Genomic DNA, 18526 nt, shown 5'->3' with positions numbered 1-18526 from the left:
CGTATGTCCTTTGTTTGGGATACCACAACCCTACAAAACAAAGACAGATGCAAAATAGAGCAGAGACTTTTATCTAAGGAATATTCACATTTGACAACAGGGTGCGTAAGTAATACCATTAGTCAAATTACTTAACTAAGAGAGACTACAGGACAGAAGAAAACAATAATGGAGTTCCAATACTACAAAGGATTAGCCCTAACTTAAATACAAAAACACACATACTAAGAAAGATTCAACAACAAAAGGCACACTTTTTACTTCATGTCAAGACAAATTTATATAATCCATTTTTGTTCCCCTTGGTGCATTTAGAGTATGCAAGGGGTTGTTTGAATCAGCCACAGACTATCAATGACTTAGCAGGGCTGAAGTCTCAAATTAACATTGACAACTAGGTTAACAAAGGATGTAATTTTTTTTTAATGGAAGCAACATTTTTAACTAGATCTATATGCAAATCAATTTGATGTAATTTAAGATCAATTGAATGTTACAGGCCCTCTATTAAAAAGACTAGAACTCAGCATGTAAATGTGTTACCGTATTGGCACTTAACAAAGGAAAATAACTCCAGCACACACACACAAATGAAGCTTCTTTTAGCAAATAGCATTTTATTTGTTCAACAAATACAAATTACAAAAAAAAAAATATTTCTCATCTGTGTGAACTGCATACAAATAAATAGAACAATGGAGAATAACTTTTGGTTAAGAATCAAAGTAGAATATATATACATACATAACCTTGTCACTAAAACTATCTCCTGCCCCTGTTCACTTTTGGTATTCAAGCAATGTTCAGTTACCAAGTGAAACCAAATGACTGACTCAGGAAGGTAGATAACCTTCAATATAGATGTAACATAGTCTGACCAAATAGCCAACAACCCTCCTATGTCCTACCTGAATCAGTGCCTATAATACAAGCATGTCTTCAGGTTGTAGATTTTGTTTGGTGTATGAATCAAACTAATAAGAACTAAGCAAGACCTCACTTTAGGCCCAATATGACATAGTTTCAATGTAGGATACATTCACAGGATGAACTGTTTCTATCTGAAGATTTTATCTCTAGAGAATGATAGGTTTATTTATTTATATATGAATATCGTGCATCAGTTGTGTCATGTCATCATGTTCAACTCTTCATCATTTAGATCCAAATCATCGCCCATTTCATCATCCATGACTTCTGTCTTGACATCTACTTGTGAACCATTGGCAACAGATGCTTGGCTGTTTTGTTGACTGCTGACAATCTTTACAGTCTTGGCAGTTTTCACAGGACCTGAACAAAAACAGAAAAAAAAAATCATTCAAAAGATTGTGTAACTACAATTGTTTGGAACGACTACTAGCACACATTTTGTGAGCCTACAAAATGACAACAAAAGAAAGAATAAAACTTAACAGCAAGTTAATTGGAACAAATTGTTAAAAGACTAACCAACAGACAGCCATTGGGAACATGTACATGTAAGTAAGGAACAAGTCAAGAAATGAAAGTAAACAAACAAAACCTAACAATAGCACATCCATTCTTAAGGGGAAGGAAATGGCTGCTGCCAGAACTTACAACTCTAGAGGAAATCTTAGTCACATGTTATAGTGGAAACAAAGTAAACAAAAATACAAGACTTACCATTTAGTAATACAAGACTTACCATTTAGTAATACAAGACTTACCATTTAGTAATACAAGACTTACCATTTAGTAATTTTTGACTATTTTCAAAATATTGATTTGGATGCTGTATAACCATTTCCACTTCACTGTTTGTATCATTGATTCCATGTGTCAATTCAAATAATTTAGCACATGCAACCTGATAGTGACCACCTTTAGTGTATTTCATCACCTGACAAAAAAAACAACTCAGTATTACACTAGACAAAACCTTAGAGTATGACATTCAGTGACCTTTATATCAGACAATCAAATTACTAGTTGGCTTATTTTAAAGAAAACACTTTATTAAACGGTATTAATGGGTTGCTTCAAATTTGTCTCTTTGCAATATAAGAAGATACAACAGAATTTTTGTTATTCATTAGAAGTTATTGTTATATATATAACATAATTATTGCAATATATGTTTTTTTTTCAAATTGATTTCATCCCTCTAAAGGCAATGACTAAATTGACATTACTTAAATATAAAGTTCAGTCTTTAAACTTACAACATCTACACCATCTTTAGATACTCCTAAAGAAGAAAGTCTCTGCCGAAGAAATTCTGCTTCAAAATGTTTGAAAGGACAGCCTACAAAAATAAAAAATTATGAGATGTTTATATTTCATAGGAAAAAACAAATTAACTTTTTAAAATACTACAATGAAGAGCTTGATCAATACAATGTATAATTGCTTGTTGTTAATATTCTAAATCCACCAAAATCTGTTCACTTAATGACAGTAAAATATTAGTACGTGGAAGAAGTCATCAGAAGGAGGCGAGGTTCATACAAGGAACGGTGGAAACAAGACAGAACATGGAAAATGATAGATGAGAGGAAAGATGCCAAACATAGACGAGACCAGAAAAATGAAACACAGTATCACAGCCTAGAGGAAGAAGCCTATAGGGAAGCAGATCTGAAAGTAAAGAGAAGCTTCCGGCAAGATAAACGGGACTGGATTGAACAGAAGGGTCAAGAGGCACAAGCAGCTGCATGCAGGACACAAAGACTCTCCATCGTATTGTCCAAGATCTCACTGGAGCAAAGAGTGGACATGGAGCACCGATAAAAGACAAGAGAGGCAAAATTTTGCTAATGAAAGACTTTAAAAAGACCCTTAACCAACCGTCACCAGACCTGACTTACACATTCAAGGATCCCTCTCCAGACAATAATCTCAAGGTCAAGACAGACCCAATAACTGCAGAGGAGGTTACCATGCTAAAACATGGGGGCAGTACATTGTTAACAGAATGACTGATCTATTAAATCTATGTTGGAGAACTTCTTAAGACCCTGAGGACTGGCAAAAAGGAGTGATTGGAAAGCTTCCCAAAAGGGTAACTTAGCAGACTACAACCTATACAGTTCATCTAGTTGCTGCATTCAAACAGAAGAAGGAACAACCAAGTTTTTTAGCATCGAGACAGGTGTGAGACAGGGGTGCATCTTATCTCCCTTCCTCTTTCTCCTAGCCATCGACTACATAATGAGGAGATCAATAAACCAGACTGCCTTTGGTATTCCATGGAGTGAACAAAACTGAATGATGGACTTGGATTTCGCCAATGACGTTGCACTACTCGAGGCTACAAATAAATGCATACAAGAAATGACAGAGAGCCTAGATAGAGAGGCACCCAAAATTGGCCTCCGCATAAACTTGGATAAGACTAAAATTTTGCGAGTGGGATATAAGGCAAAGCGAGTCAAAGCTTGAAGAGTTAGACAAGTTCACATATCTTGGCAGCATCATAACAAATGATGGGGATGCCTACCATGATGCCGAAGAATAGGAAAGGCAGAGAGCATTTTCCAAAGGCTGCAGCCTATGTGGGCAAGCCAAACCATTGGACTTGAGACAAAAATAAATTTTCTCAACACAATCGTCATCCCAACTGCAACATATGCATGTGAGACATGGAAGTCATTGATCAAAATTGAGAAAAGACTAAATGTGGCTCAACAAAAATGTCTGAGATGGATTTTGGGAGTCAGTTACACAGATCCGGTCTCAAACAAGGAAATCCTATGCCGAACTTGAAGTCGAACATTTAGTGAGGTTGTGACAGAGCATCGCATGAGGTTTTGGGGACATGTTCTACGACAAAAGGAACTAAGCTTCGATGACATGGAGGCCAATACGAGGGAAGCACAAACAGGGACGTCCTCGTATAACTTGGCGCCACACATTCATGGAGGACCTCAGAATAGTGGACACCAGGTGGGAGGAGGCTACAGACATTGCTAATAACAGATCTTTGTGGAGACAGCTTGACGCCCAATGCACAGAACGGTGCGGGAGGACCTAACTCTAAGTCTAATTAGTCATTTTTTACAATGTAACTAGTATAACATCATTAGTTTTCAGACTGACTATTTCTTCAAGAAGCCAAGTTATACTTTATTGTATATTATTAAAATTTTCCTAAATTTCATTAAAAAAATGAATAATGCCTGTAATATAAAATATAGGATTTTCCCTGGATAGACTTTTTCCTTGAGCGAAACAATCTTTTAGTAAAGCTGGTTTTATAAGACATGTTAGAGAGAAGGCAACCAGTAGAACTATTTATTATGGCCACATGACACTAGTCAAAATTGATTGCAATAAAATGGGAACTTCATAAAACATTTCTTATAGAACTTGAGTTTTCAAAGGACAACAACTCTCAAAAGTATTTTGCATGTGTCTTTGAAATTAATTGAAACTCAATAAACGTTTTTCGAAAGATGCATTTTTTTTTCTAAGATTACAGAATGAGTAAATGTTCTTACCATGAGCATCTCCCATGGCTGGTGGGTTGTTCATAATAATCTTCATACAACCATAAGGTGTGTAATCTGTTTTCTTGCCTTCTTTGCCATAATTATAGCGAATATTGTAGGAATATTTTTTGTCAAACTAAAAAAGAAAAAAAATCTAGCATCTAACTATGACAAAGACAAAATTAAAGATAATGTTAAGAGTATATTATTTTTAAAAAATAATAAAAAAATGATTTGATGTTTAATGCCTACCGTATCAATATCCATACTTTTTGTAAACTCTGCTTTGAAAAATTTCATAGCTTCTTCAAGTGAAAGACCTATCCCCTTCAGAAACAACCCATACTGTAAACGACTACCGTGACGTAGGTGATGAGTCTGACGAAATGATGCATGAATATTTTGCATGCACAGGGGAAATGATTTTTTTGACAGCTGAAAAGTAAAAATAATTGTTTTAATCAGTGACCCAGAAAATCATGCAATGGATATGTAGTAGATCTGTAATAAATAAAAAAATTAAAGAAATAAGATAACTATTTTATCCAAATATGTCTATCATATGCTAATCAGTTCTATCTACACAAGTCTATTCAATGCTTAATAGTTCTATCTACATATGCCTATTACATGCTTACCAGTTCTATTTACATAAGCCTATTGCATGCTTACCAGTTCTATCTTCTTCGTCCTCTATCTCATTTTTATGTTGGAGCGTTCAGATGACTAGACCAATATATGAGATCAACTGCGAAGTAGTTTCAAAATCAGGGAGCTCTCCATTAAGTTTTCTTTCTATTGGGGTGTTTTGGGGCCAGTGTCTTTTGCGGGCCTCTTGGTAAAGAGAGCAGTTTTGAAGGAGATGGTCAGCATTCTCTGGTGACACTCCACATAGGCAGATTTCACTGGTTCTAATTTTGAGCTTCTGGTACATATGTTGTCTCATTCTGTTGTGTCCGGTCCTGAGTCAAAAGATTAGATGTTGATCTTGTCAGGATAGCTTATAATAAGCATCATCTTTCTTGTGATTCGGATGAGAGCTTGTCCATTTCTCATTTATTTTATTTACTATTAGTTTCTTCTTTTCTTCTGATAGTGTGCTATGTTTAATTGCGAGTTTGTTCTCCCACACTTGGCAAGTATGTCAGCCTTCTCATTACCTTCTAGTTTTATATGTGCTGGTATCCCTTGAATACGTTTTTTTTGCTGTTGTTGAGCTTTATAAGTGCTGTCCTGAGTCGTTTAATATAGGAGGAATCAGAGTTTTCCAAGCTTTGGACGGTTGTTTTTGTGTTGGTTAGAAAGACAATCTGACTGTGTGGGGTACTTGGATGATTTGCTAGTTCTAGTGCTTCCCTTTCTGCTTTGTGACTATCAGAGAGCTCTCCAGTTGCAATAGATTTTTTCAGTTTTTCTCCATTGGGCTATTCGATGAGCATTCCAGCTCCTCCATTTGAGGTGGCTTTATGGAATGAGCCATCCGTGTAAACTCTGATCCACCGATTGCTAGGATAGTGAGTTTGTAGAAAACAGTTGACTATTTCCTTGAGCTCTGCTGAAATGTAGTCAGATTTTTTTATTAAATTTTCAATATGGTCTCTTATAGAAGGAAGAGAGCTTTCATCCGTGGGTGGAGATTCATTATGATGTATCATGGATTTCAGAGTTATTTTTCAAGTTGGTGTTTCTTTTTAGGTTTAGACCAGTTCTATCTACATAAGCCTATGCATGTTTACCAGTTTTATCTACATAAGCATATTGCATGCTTACCAGTTGTATCTACATATGCCTATAGCATGCTTACCAGTTCTATCATTTCTGCTGTTACTACACCAACATTTTGTTTCTTTACACCATAATCTTGTCCCAAATAACGTTTACTAAGTCCACAGAGCATTGGCAATAACCTGCCATCTTCTTCCATATTTGGCAATGCCCTTGATGTTACCTGTGAGAAATGCCAATCATCTTAATGGGTATAGGTATGAACATTTGGGTATAGGTATGAACATTTGGGTAAAGGTATGAACATTTGGGTATAGGTATGAACATTTGGCTATAGGTATGGGTATAGGTATGAACATTTGGCTATAGGTATGAACATTTAATCTTAATGTTTTAGAATCTTTTCTATGGCAGTATGGAAAGACCTTTTCTTATCTCCTAAAAAATGAAAAACATTTTAAAAAATAAAAATATAATATTTGAGTGAAAAAACAAAATACTGTAACATGTTTTCATCTTTCTAGAATTTTTGATTTAGTAAGAAGCTAAGACATAAATTTAAAACTCAGTAACTGAATAGATGTCAATAGTGGCAAACTTAAAAGCTAGATACATTGAGCTCTTTACCATTGACTGTCTTCTACAAAGCATTAGTGGTTATGTTCTCAAATAATAGATATAGTCATGTTTCCCTTAACCAATTAGATACCTAGCAACTTGTTCCCCTTTAAAGTTTGCAGCATTTATTCCAACAGAATTATGTAATGAAAAAAAGTAAATGAGATTTTACTTACTACCAAGGCATGGGACAACTGGGTTCTGAACAATGATAGTAATATTGATACCAAGTCTTCTTGAGGAACATAAGCATAACCATCACGCAGAAACACTTTTCTATTTCTGACAAGATCCAGAGCTTCAGTAAAAGGAACCTGGATTTTGTTAGAGTATCAAATTTAAGTTCACAAATATTTTTAAATAGTACAATAGAGAGAACCATAAAAAAAAAAAAAAAAAAAAAAAAAATAATTAAAAAAAAAACAATAACAAAAAGCTTATATTAAGTGTAATTGTATCAATTAGTTTGGATGAGTCATATAATTATAATCATGATTGACCTAAACATAGTAAATCTGTGCAATTAGAAATATTTTTACCAATTATTTCTGTTTAGCTTTTTGCATTCTCAATATGCTATGATCCTATCACTAGTCTGGAACAGTTGTAAAAGGGGGAGAGTATAAAGGGATATCTTGGTGAATGTTTACATGATTGTTTTGTTCTAATGCCAAAAAAAAAAAAAAAAGTTTACTCAGGGCTCAAAGAGTCCTCAAGGGGACAAATAAATTATACCAGCTCATGTCAAGTACAATTTTTTCCTTTATTCAAGGTACCAAGCAAAATAACTAATTACCAATAGTTAATTAATTAATTGTTCAATTTGTTTTCATTGATTCTTGTGTTGTCTGATACAATAAATAATTGTGCAAAATTTCTGCCTAATCCAAGATTAGGTGTCGGAGAAATAAAGTGTACAAACTTTTTACCATAAAGACAGACAGAGGTGATATAAGCTTTGTAAAAAAAATCACCTTATAAAATTCTTTGTTAGTGCTGTTAGTAAGATGATCCAAGCCATCCATTTCTCTGGTTACCTCTTCCTGCTCATCTTTCTCAACCTGTTAATGGTAGAAGAAACAAATATAAAAAATGTAAACAAAAGGTCTTATTAGTAAGTAAAGTATTACCTTTTGTATTTATTAATAAATTAATTGCTTTTTTTTTTTTTATTGTTGCTTCAGTTTCTAAACCATTGGTAAAGTTTTTCTTTGAAGTAAATTTGTTCACGTTTATATCCTAATTATCAGCCTTAACCTACAGATTTGATTTTTTTATTATTATTATTGTTATGCTAAACATTAATTTGAGATGTTCAACTTATAGAAAAGGACATAAAATGTAGCATAATGAGCAAATAAAAACATCTTAAAGGGAAACTCCGATAGTTTTTCAAATTTGAGTTATAGACATATTTAAATTCTGCGTAAAAAGTTGTAATAGTAAACATTATATCATTTTTTATTTAAATACTTAGAAAATTTTATATTTAATAAATTAGTCAGTAAATTCTTGACATCTAAAAAAAAATGGGATTCCTTGAGATTTTGTTTTAAGTTATTTCATGCGTCACTTCCCTAAACAATACTGAAAGAGAAACTGGATTTAACCAATCGTATCGCTTCATTCTTACAGTAGCTGTTAGGATTAGTGACGGCCTAGACCAGAGCTATGATAGTTATATATATAAACATGTATAGATAGATCCAAAAGCATTAGGATAACCAACTCGAGAAAAAAAAAGTAACATTTTCATCTAAGCCTCTCCCTATCCCAAGAAGTAAATAGATCGTGTGTCTGATTCGAACAAGCTGGTCAGTGTAAGGCTAGTCGAGACTACGTGTAGTCGGTCATGACAAGAAAACCAAGCGATAGTGTTTGTTGTGTTTTGAGTGGTCTGGCGAGAAAATACACACTGCTGTGATTAGTCAAGCATGTAAATCTACTTTTAATACGCATTTTTTCTTTGCTTACAGGATCCTAGATCTAACTGCATAGACAAAGATATATTTCTTTTACGAGAATGTAAACTTTGCTGTAGGGTCTCCTGTTATACAATAAGTCAATAGATTAAAACACTGTTGTGACGTCACATAGAAACCCGGTGAAAGTCTGACTGTTTTGGATGTGCAGGAAAATTTCGTCGGAAAAACATCAATTACTAAGTTATTATTGCAAATAAAAAAAAAAGAATCATATATTCATTATCTGTAAATCAAAACACATATTATATCAAAAATTGTCAAAACCATCAGAGTTTCCCTTTAAGCCAAAACAATGATTTATAACAACAATGTAATTCACATACAAATCTAAATCTATTTTTACAAAAAACAAAATTAATTATTTTGAACAGTTGTAATAACATATAAAATATAGTATACATACAGGTTTATATTTAAGATTATTAGACGCTAAAAACTCCACACGACTTTGGCTGCTCTCTAGCTGAAAACGATATCTGAACAAGTCCAGCTCCTGTAATAGAAACCACCTACGAAGATCTTCTCTGCAAACAAACAAACAAAAAATATGATAAATTCACTTTAAAAATATTCTGATTATTGAAGTTGGCAACTAAACTTAAACCTTTGGCCATATCTAAAACTTTTGAGAATAAATATGGAAATAATGATTTATAAGTCATTAAACTACACAATCAATGCCCCCCCCCCTTCTGTTTGAATAATCACAAGGTTTTGGCATTTAATTGATTCCTTGGGCTGTCCTTAATTGCGCTTTTAAAAAAGCAAGCTTCTAATAAGATAAGATAAGATAATTTTATTGATCCAATCAAATGCAAATTCAGTTTGACTACAATTGACAACATCAGCGTAACTACTGTGCAATAACAGTATGGATGAAAAATTCGAACATTCACACATGAAACACATACATAAAGAATCACAACACAAAGAATTTTTTTTTAAATAGGCAAAATTGTAACTAGATATTAAGATGTTTCCCTCAAGCAATTTAAATAAAATTTTATTTAGCATTAAATAAGACCAAATGTTAGATGAATTGTATATCAACTAGACTGAATGTTAAATCCATCAGACATAAACTCTAAAAACAGGCAAAATGTAAAAAAAATCCTAAAAAAAAAAAAAACCAACAACAAAGCTTATCTAAGGAAAAGAACTCTGCATTTACAATTATATCTCTCAATAGTGTAGAAGTTATTTGATATCAAATGTTGCCTTACAACGACCTGTCTTACGGCTTCATTTCTTCATTCATTGCCACTATTTCTATCACACAATAGCCTATGTTTCAAATATTTATTTATAATTTTATGATTAGATGGACCTGCGAAAAACATTTGAGCAAACAGGAATTACCTCTGTATAAATTCATAATTAACCATAAAATAGGCACAATTAATAACCAGACTGATGTTGGTGTGTCATTCAGTCTCAGGGTCACAGTTGGAAACATTAAAACAAAGCTTTGGTCTTCTTTTCTAAATGGCTTAATAAAGCAGAGAAATTGAAAGACTGATGATTGGCTTGAAAAGCAGAGAAATCGAAAGAACGACATTGATTGGTTTGTAGAATAAGTAAATTTGATATTCATGTGCAAAATAAAATTCTATCTCAAGACTGTTAATAATCATTGTTATTTGAATACTGTGTCAGCAATGAGTTCATCATAGAATAGACATGATAAACAGTATTAAACAAGTTAAGGGTTGATTATCATTCAATTTATACGACTGGATAAACAGGATTTAATGAAGAAGTTTTTTTTAATTGTATACATTTTTCATCTTTCTGTGGACGACAGTTTGGGAACTACTGATCTAAGGGGTCAAAACCCTACATGAATAGCCATATCTGTGGATACTAAAGGATTTTTTCCCCTTGCTGGTATTATTGACATCACTCAAAATAATAAATTACCAGTAATTAATTGACCGACTGGTAAATTTTTTTTATTGATTCATGTTTTGCCTATTGTCAATGAATTATTGTGCAAAGTTTCAACTTGAACCGAGAATCAGACTTTTTACCAGACAGACAGACAGAGTGAGTTGATTATTAAGCTTTGTAATAAATTTTATCATGTTGTTATAGAAATGAACAGCATTGAGGGTACTCCTAGATTTCCTAAGCATGCCACATGTTTAGTGTGCAGACGTGAGAGGAGTGAAAGATGTGAAGCACTGCAGAAATTAAAAGTATAATCATTGGCTACATTGGGGAACAAGGGTTGAGAAAAGCAGATGAAGCCAACTGAAACTTTCTAGGTTCCTGACATTAGTTACTTCATTTTTTCATGATTCTTCTCCACTGCCAAAAAAATGTTAATTGTTTTAGTACAAACTTTTCAAATGTATTAAGTAACAGAATGTACAGGCAATTGAAAAACTTATTTGGTGTGGTGGTAAAGTGTCTAATTGGCTTCCTTACCAGATAGGCTGATTGGAGTGTGAATCCCAATGGACTATGGATTTTGAACTTTGGGATTCTTATAATGCTTTTTAGTCTACTCAACTCTAATTAGTACCAGATAGCCAAAGATTGTGTTGAATATATATATATATATTTTATATAAATTCAACACAATCTTTGGCTATTTATATATATAATATATATATATATTAATAAGATGCAAGCTTATTATAATTTATTAATACTCACGAACGACAATAAGCAAGTCTTAAGATGAAATGTGACATATGATCTCGTTTACGGTTTTCTATTTCTTCTTCCTTAAAAAGAAAAAGCATAAAAACATATTTCAATAATCCCTTTCAACTTTAAATGTTTAGATCTTTGTTTTTTAATTAACTATTTAATTTCTGTTATGTTTATATGAAGATTTCTCTTAAACAAACAAACTAAAATGAGGTGTTTTTACAGTCAATGCTAATTTTTTTTTCCCTAATCCATTCTTCTGAACCAACCCAGAGAATAGTCTATTCCAAAATCTTTCAAAGAATGAGAAAGAAACATGAAAACTGTAGAACAAGAGGACTGTTCTCCTTAACATCGTTTTAAAATTTAATGATGAAATTTTGTTCTTAAAGCTACTCAAAGTTACAAGACATCTAAACGTAAAGATTTCTAATATTTATTTCTCATACATATAATGCGAAATCTTTTTTTTTTTAATTTGTGGTAATTTCTTTATCACTGTAGCTATTTTCATCAACCCCAAGAATTGTGTTTAAAAACATTGCGCGAATACCATAAATAAAATTTAATTTCTTACATGCTGTTCACAACAGATAACGTGATTAAAATAAAATAACAAATAGATAGTATAAAATATAACTTTAAAGATTATCTTACCAAACTTAAGTTTCTTTTCCTAATAAAACATTCTTTAAATTTTGTAGCAGTGATTTCTTTCTCAAGTAATTGATTATATTTTTCTGTTCCTTTTTGATGTGTAATCCCAATAGTTTCAACAGCTTTTAGAACTGAAAATAAAAGTTAAATAAATAACAATTGGTGCATTGATAAGGATAAAAAAAAAAATTATATAGAATTTTAAGTCTCAGAGGCTCTACTACTATTTTTTTTAATGCATGAAAAATTAAATGCAAAACCAACATGTTTAAAATGCAGTTCTATGATGTGACTTAAGACAATTTTGTTATAAAATACAGACAGCTAATAGTATAAAAAGTAATCCAAGCATAATGTCAAGGTTCATTTTAAATGAAAAAATAAATATATCTAATCTAAGTATATCTAAACCCTAATCCTTTGTGTGTCATCCTCAGATTGATATTGGATTTTTTTAATAAGGGCCTGACAAGTGCATGCTTAAATTGCTGTGGTACAATGCCTGAAGTCAGTGAAGAGTTCACAATGTTAGTAATTGTGGGTACAAGCTCATCTAAACATTCAAGGAGCAAGGAAGTTAGAATGGGATCAAGGTCACATGACTTATTTGGCATCTTTAAAATAGTACTTTTGACAATCTTCAGATACAAGCTGAAACTCGCAAAAAGGAGAATTTTGAAAGATTGGAGAGTGGTCAAGCTGTGATGAGAGGGATGGCATGTCATTTCTAATCTGCTCAATCTTCCCAATAAAGAATCTATTGAAGGAATCAGGAAGTTCAGATACTGGGATAGATGACGGCAAACGTTCGTTATTTGCTCCCCCTAACATTTCAGCAGTGATCCTGAATAGCTCCTTTGAAGAATTAGAAGTTTCTATTTTTTGTCAAATATGACTAGCTTTTGCGTCTCTAATCATACGGTAAACCTGTTTTTTTTCTAGGATATATATTTGTCGATGTATTGTCAGACCTGTGTACTCATGGATTATACAATGCAAATATATTAGAAATAAATATATATATATATATATTATTGAAACTTCTGACTCTTTTTATTACATCTGATGAAGAGGCTAATGAAACATTGTCCCTACAAGTCATTGAAAAAGTTTAAAGTAAACGAATATTTTTATTTCAAAACATTCAGTCAAAGATACAACCTCATTTATCAATAATATGAAGAACTGTGTTGAAAGTGTTAAGTTGGCATGGAACAAAACAGCAAGTGTAACAACTGACGGAGTCTGTGCTTTGACTGAGAAAAACAAATTAAAAAACAATATGCCAATCATAAACTCTAAACTGCATTGAATATCAAACAGTATTGACCCAATTATCTCAGTGATCAAACTTATCAGAGTTAGATGTCTTAACCACAGGCAGTTCAGGGAAATACTTAAAGATTTGGAAACAAAAAAATTCAGATGTTTGATACCACAGTAGTATCCGCTGGTTTAACACGGGCAGGGTGTTGAGGAGAATGGAATCTCAAGAAAGAAATTATGTTCATTGAAGGACATTGACAAAGACTTTGTTACTAGTATTTCTAATGAAAAGAGGAAATCAGACTTCTCGTTTTACATTTGAAATGTTCCAATGGTTTGTTTTCACTTGAAATGTATGTGCATGATAAATCATTTCAACCAGAGCTTTCACATCTCTCAAAGCAAGCAAGGGAAAACAGGTTTTGTCATTTTCTTTTGCTGGAAGGTGAAACTAGTTCTAGTGAAATGGCTAAAATGTTTAAGATTTATTTTGGGTTCCTTGATTTAGGAATTTGAAAGCAAATTTTAAGATGTCAAGAGCTTGGAACCAGTTTTCAATCTCCTCAGCTTAGCATTTAATGCAGAAGCGGATTCAGCTCCAGAAGACATACCTCGAAGCAAATTATGATCTGTAAGAGAAGTTAGGGTCAGCCAATTATTCCGCAGGGGCTTTTTTGGATGCCAGAAGCTGTATTTCCACACTTTATAAAAAAAACTTTGCTGCTAAACTTTCACAATATTTGGGTGCACATACATCTGTGAACCAGCATTTTTCTTTTTAGAAAGTAAACAAGTATAAGAACAGGTCAATGCAGTCAGCACCACAATGATAACAACCAGTACAAGCTAGTTCAACAGTTCAAAACATTTTGCAGAGTGTAAACAGTTAATTACTTTACATTAAGTACAACTAACTGTAGATTTGTGGTGAAATGTTTTGATGTAAAAAGACAATGATAAAATAAAAATATTCGTAAAATGAGTTTCAGAGATCGTTAACTCTTGTTGCATTTCCTCTATTGCTAGTGTAAAAAAAAAATTAAATGTAAATGCATAAGAGTGTTTCTCCAGTACTGGTATCAAAAAGTGTCACATTTGGCCAAAAATTAAAGTGGAAGGTTTTGGTTTCATATTAAGTGTATTCACTTCTTCATCCATTGTACTTTAAGAATTTATCAATAGAAAATGAATTAGAAAACGTACATTTCCTCAGCATTGCTGGCAAAAGGGGTACCCACTTTTGCATTTCAGGTGCATCACTGGGACACCATTGACGATTAAAATGCAACTAACTGTTAATTTGTTTGCTTTCTTAGCATAATTTGAATGATTCTATTGTATTAAGCAACTAGAAAGAGAAATTGAAGTTTTTGAGCACTTACGTTATGTTTGCGCTCAATTAAAAAAATGGGACACCGTAGCACATGTAACACTACTGGTCAAAGTGTTTTTAAATAAGATTTTTTATAAGAAAATAGAATTTATGCTATACTTGCATTATAGCTAAATATATAGGCTATTATTTGCTGCACTATCTCAACGATAATTCAAGCATTTATTATAACAGGACTATTATATCACAAGATGTTGTGGGTGCTACAAAGGGACAGCAACATGAAATATATAGGTTTTTTTTTAATACATGCTGAAATAAAAAAATTTTTAAGTCTGTAAATACATTACCAATTATTCTTTTATTAATTATTCACAAAATAGTTTTCTATAACCACAAATGAATGTACTAGGCCTTTGTGTGTGTGTGTGTTCAACAATTCTTTAAAAATATATTAGACATAACTGCCTCAAACATGACCTAATCATAGATTAAATGGTGCAGCTTTCTGACTTTCAATGCACCAAGAACAAGATCGAAAACAAGATTTACATATAAATTGAAATATAGAGTAGATTTTAATCTAGACAAGACCTATATATAGATCAAGACTTAATTAGTGTCCCGTGAAGCACCACAAACAATGATAAAACAATAAGGTTTACATTAACTTAGATTAAAAAATAGTATTTTATGTATTCTAGACCAAACTTGAGAATAATAAGCTTAATTCTTATTATAATTCAAAAATTTGGTGAGAAAACTACTTATATCTAGATCTCTGATATTTTCTGGTATGATTCAACATGCAGTGTCATGGGTGCTACAGTGAAAAAATATGGGACACCATGTCTTTTAATGTCTCCTGTTAATTATTATGTAGCCTTTTCTCAAGAAAATGGAGCTAATTTTGTACTAAGCAGTATCAGAGATACCATTATGTAATTCCCATCACATTAATAACTTTGTTTAAAAAAATATTGTTCTTTTTGTCAAGTGCGTTTAAGGTGCTTCACATGGGACACCAAGACCTATTTTACTAAAATTATATAAATTTTTACAGTTTTAAAGAAAAATTACACTCTGTAAATTAATCATTGATGCTTTTAGTAACAGAAACACAATTGGAGCAGAATTCTTTACTTTGTTTACAATTGATAAAAGTTTAAAATTTCAAGTTTAGTGGGACACCATGTGATGCACCTGTGACGCTTTTTTTACAGCGACATCTAACTAATACCAAAGTAAATATAAAATAAAAAGATATAGATAATGCAATAACATTATATTGTTAACCTATTTCAACAAAATGTCTGTTCAATAATCCTTGCTTTTAGTAGAATATTACTTCAATCTAAGCCAGGTGTTCCATGTTACTTTAAAAGATGACATTTTGTGCACTATTTCACACATTTTCAACAATTTTAAAATTCCACTAAGGCACTATGCACTTTCAAGCTCAAAATATCACAATTTATACATAAACCATTTCTAAGTGCAATGAAAAGAAAAGTGTGACATTTTCATAAGAAGTTTTTGAGTTTTTATAGACTTTTTAGTGAACCAATTACTATTTGTCACCAGTAGTACAGTACTGGAGAAACACTCATAAATGTGAAATAAAGACATTATATAAATACACAGTTAGCTAGCGAATTTTTCTATTTTGTAAGAATGTAAGTACATGCAGCCCCCCATTTTTTTTTATGCTGCCCTCGAAAGAAAAAGGTTGCCCACCCCTGGTCTAAATTAATGTTAATTTAGAATCTTAATATATATTAATAGACATTTGACATAGAATTTTTCTATTTCTTTGTGAATTTCTAAACTGGAACTAGACTATAAGTCTTATAAGTGGATAGAGAGACCAATATATAGAATATACTTATGACAAATAAAAGTTCTGCTGTGTTAAAAAAAAAAGCCTGCAGCTAGATCTATGAGCTAAGCCTAATCATCTAATCTATAATACATTATTAATATTATTAATCATTGTTAAAAACTCTTAAACTTAGACTACTTAGAGTCTTAATTGTTTTTGTTTTTTTGCCAAAACACTGACAGTCACAAATCACACACTATGAAAACATAAGACACATACACTAAAAAAAAATTAGAACACGTTTCAATGACTGAGTTACCAATTAGTATTACACACTACAACACATTTCACAGCACACCTTTCAAACGCTCAACAGCAAGTTCTTCGAACTCTTGCAGAGATATTGTCTCAGTAGGAGGGTCCGTATAAAGCTGAAGATGATGTGGGTATCTATAATCTTTTACTTTGTTAGTAGTAATCAACTTTTTCCTTGACTTCGTTCCAAATTCCATCTTAGGTTAGATCTAAATATTGATCTATACAGATTTTAAGTCTAGATCTAGATCTAGATTAAATTTAGCTTTTCACTTCTAGATCTAGATCTACTTTTTTTTTGTTTTTCATTACAACCCGCCAGATTTATTTCGTTTCGTTTCCAATGTAATTATAATTTTGTAAATAAAAGCACACTAACCCAAATATTTATTTTTCTTAGCACTGAGCTCTCTCTCTCTCTCTCTCTCTCTGTATAGATTCTATATATAGGCCTATAGATCTAGATTTAGATCTATCTATATAAATTTTTTATACCATCTATATATTATCTATATATATATATAGAGAGAGAGTAGAGTCACTATTGCGGAACAGCTCGTCAAAATTAGTTACAATCTACTTTATTTTGAAATTCTCTGCTAAACTACTGTTACGGAACTGCGCGCCACATGGTCCATTTCTCTTCATTTCCAATATAAGGGTTTTCCTTTTACAGCAGAAAATTAATTTTGACTCCAGGTTAAAGTTGACAGGTGTGGAATCGTCCATTATTTTTCACGTACCAGGAGAACCACAAGGGTCAGGGCTTAAGGCTTTTTAAAAATGATAATGACCCATCACCTGCATGATACACCTAATTTTGAGTTTATAAATGGATGTGGAAACACTTCAATTAAATTAATTAAAGAGGTAAAGAATCAAAATGTGACAATAGTTGTCTTAAGCTTTAATAAAATAAAATTAATTTAAAGGATAATAAGTTCGTATTATATAAGACTAATAATTATATGCTTTATATAGGCTTTGTTCCGACATTTTTACCGTGTTCCGCAATTGTGACCTCCTAAAAAAAACAACCCTCTTCCGTAATTGTGACTGACCATATCTCTGTCCATTTGAATGTAAAATTTAAATATGTGTTGCAAAACGAAACAATGCATCTATTTTTATCGGAAAATGGATGAGCAATGCCTAGATACTTTTAGTTTTTCCATAGGTCTAACCATTACGGAGCAAACAAATTAATTTAAAACTAAAAGTAGCATCAAACTGTTCCGCAATAGTGACTCTACCATATAGTTGAAGAGATTACTTCCAGAAAATTTCTCTCTTGGGTGAAACCAATCAACAAATATGTTGAAGGGAAACCTTGGCTTAAAGTTTGTGGAAATCATTAAAAAAACAAAAAAAACTGGTTTAAGCAAGTGTAACACAAAAAAAAAAATATCTCAAAATACTAAGTTGGTAACACCTCTGTGACATCATTGACATTTATCTTAGTTATTTTAAGAAAGACTTCGTTTTGGAAAATTAAGAATTCATACGAAATTTTTCATTATAAGAGTAACAATTGAAATGAGTTCTGAACGCTAATATTATTTTCCTAGTCACTTTTTTCCAACTAATACTGATATTTAAAAAAAAAAATTGGGACTATAACTCACAATATATACTTGAATCCTAAAAATGCAAAAAATTTAGAGTAGAATCTAAATGGTCCACTTATAATTTC

At 32.1% G+C, this 18526-nt stretch overlaps 1 protein-coding gene across 1 annotated transcript; it reads right to left on the bottom strand.

The window, feature by feature from the left end:
• Positions 1-591: 591 nt before the first annotated feature.
• LOC106065537 (DNA primase large subunit-like) lies at positions 592-17176 on the bottom strand. The gene is made up of 12 exons (XM_056030938.1): positions 16877-17176; positions 12098-12228; positions 11444-11514; positions 9186-9306; positions 7772-7858; positions 6974-7111; positions 6259-6402; positions 4707-4889; positions 4464-4590; positions 2187-2269; positions 1714-1864; positions 592-1293 (listed from the first exon to the last, which is right to left on the bottom strand). The coding sequence occupies exons 1-12, from the start codon at positions 17028-17030 to the stop codon at positions 1130-1132; spliced, it is 1554 nt and encodes a 517-aa protein (XP_055886913.1). The 5' UTR covers positions 17031-17176; the 3' UTR covers positions 592-1129.
• Positions 17177-18526: the final 1350 nt, after the last annotated feature.

Source organism: Biomphalaria glabrata, chromosome 5 (assembly GCF_947242115.1).
Source record: "Biomphalaria glabrata chromosome 5, xgBioGlab47.1, whole genome shotgun sequence".
Classification (NCBI taxonomy): Eukaryota; Metazoa; Mollusca; class Gastropoda; family Planorbidae; genus Biomphalaria; species Biomphalaria glabrata.
This window is presented reverse-complemented; position numbering and strand designations above follow the sequence as displayed.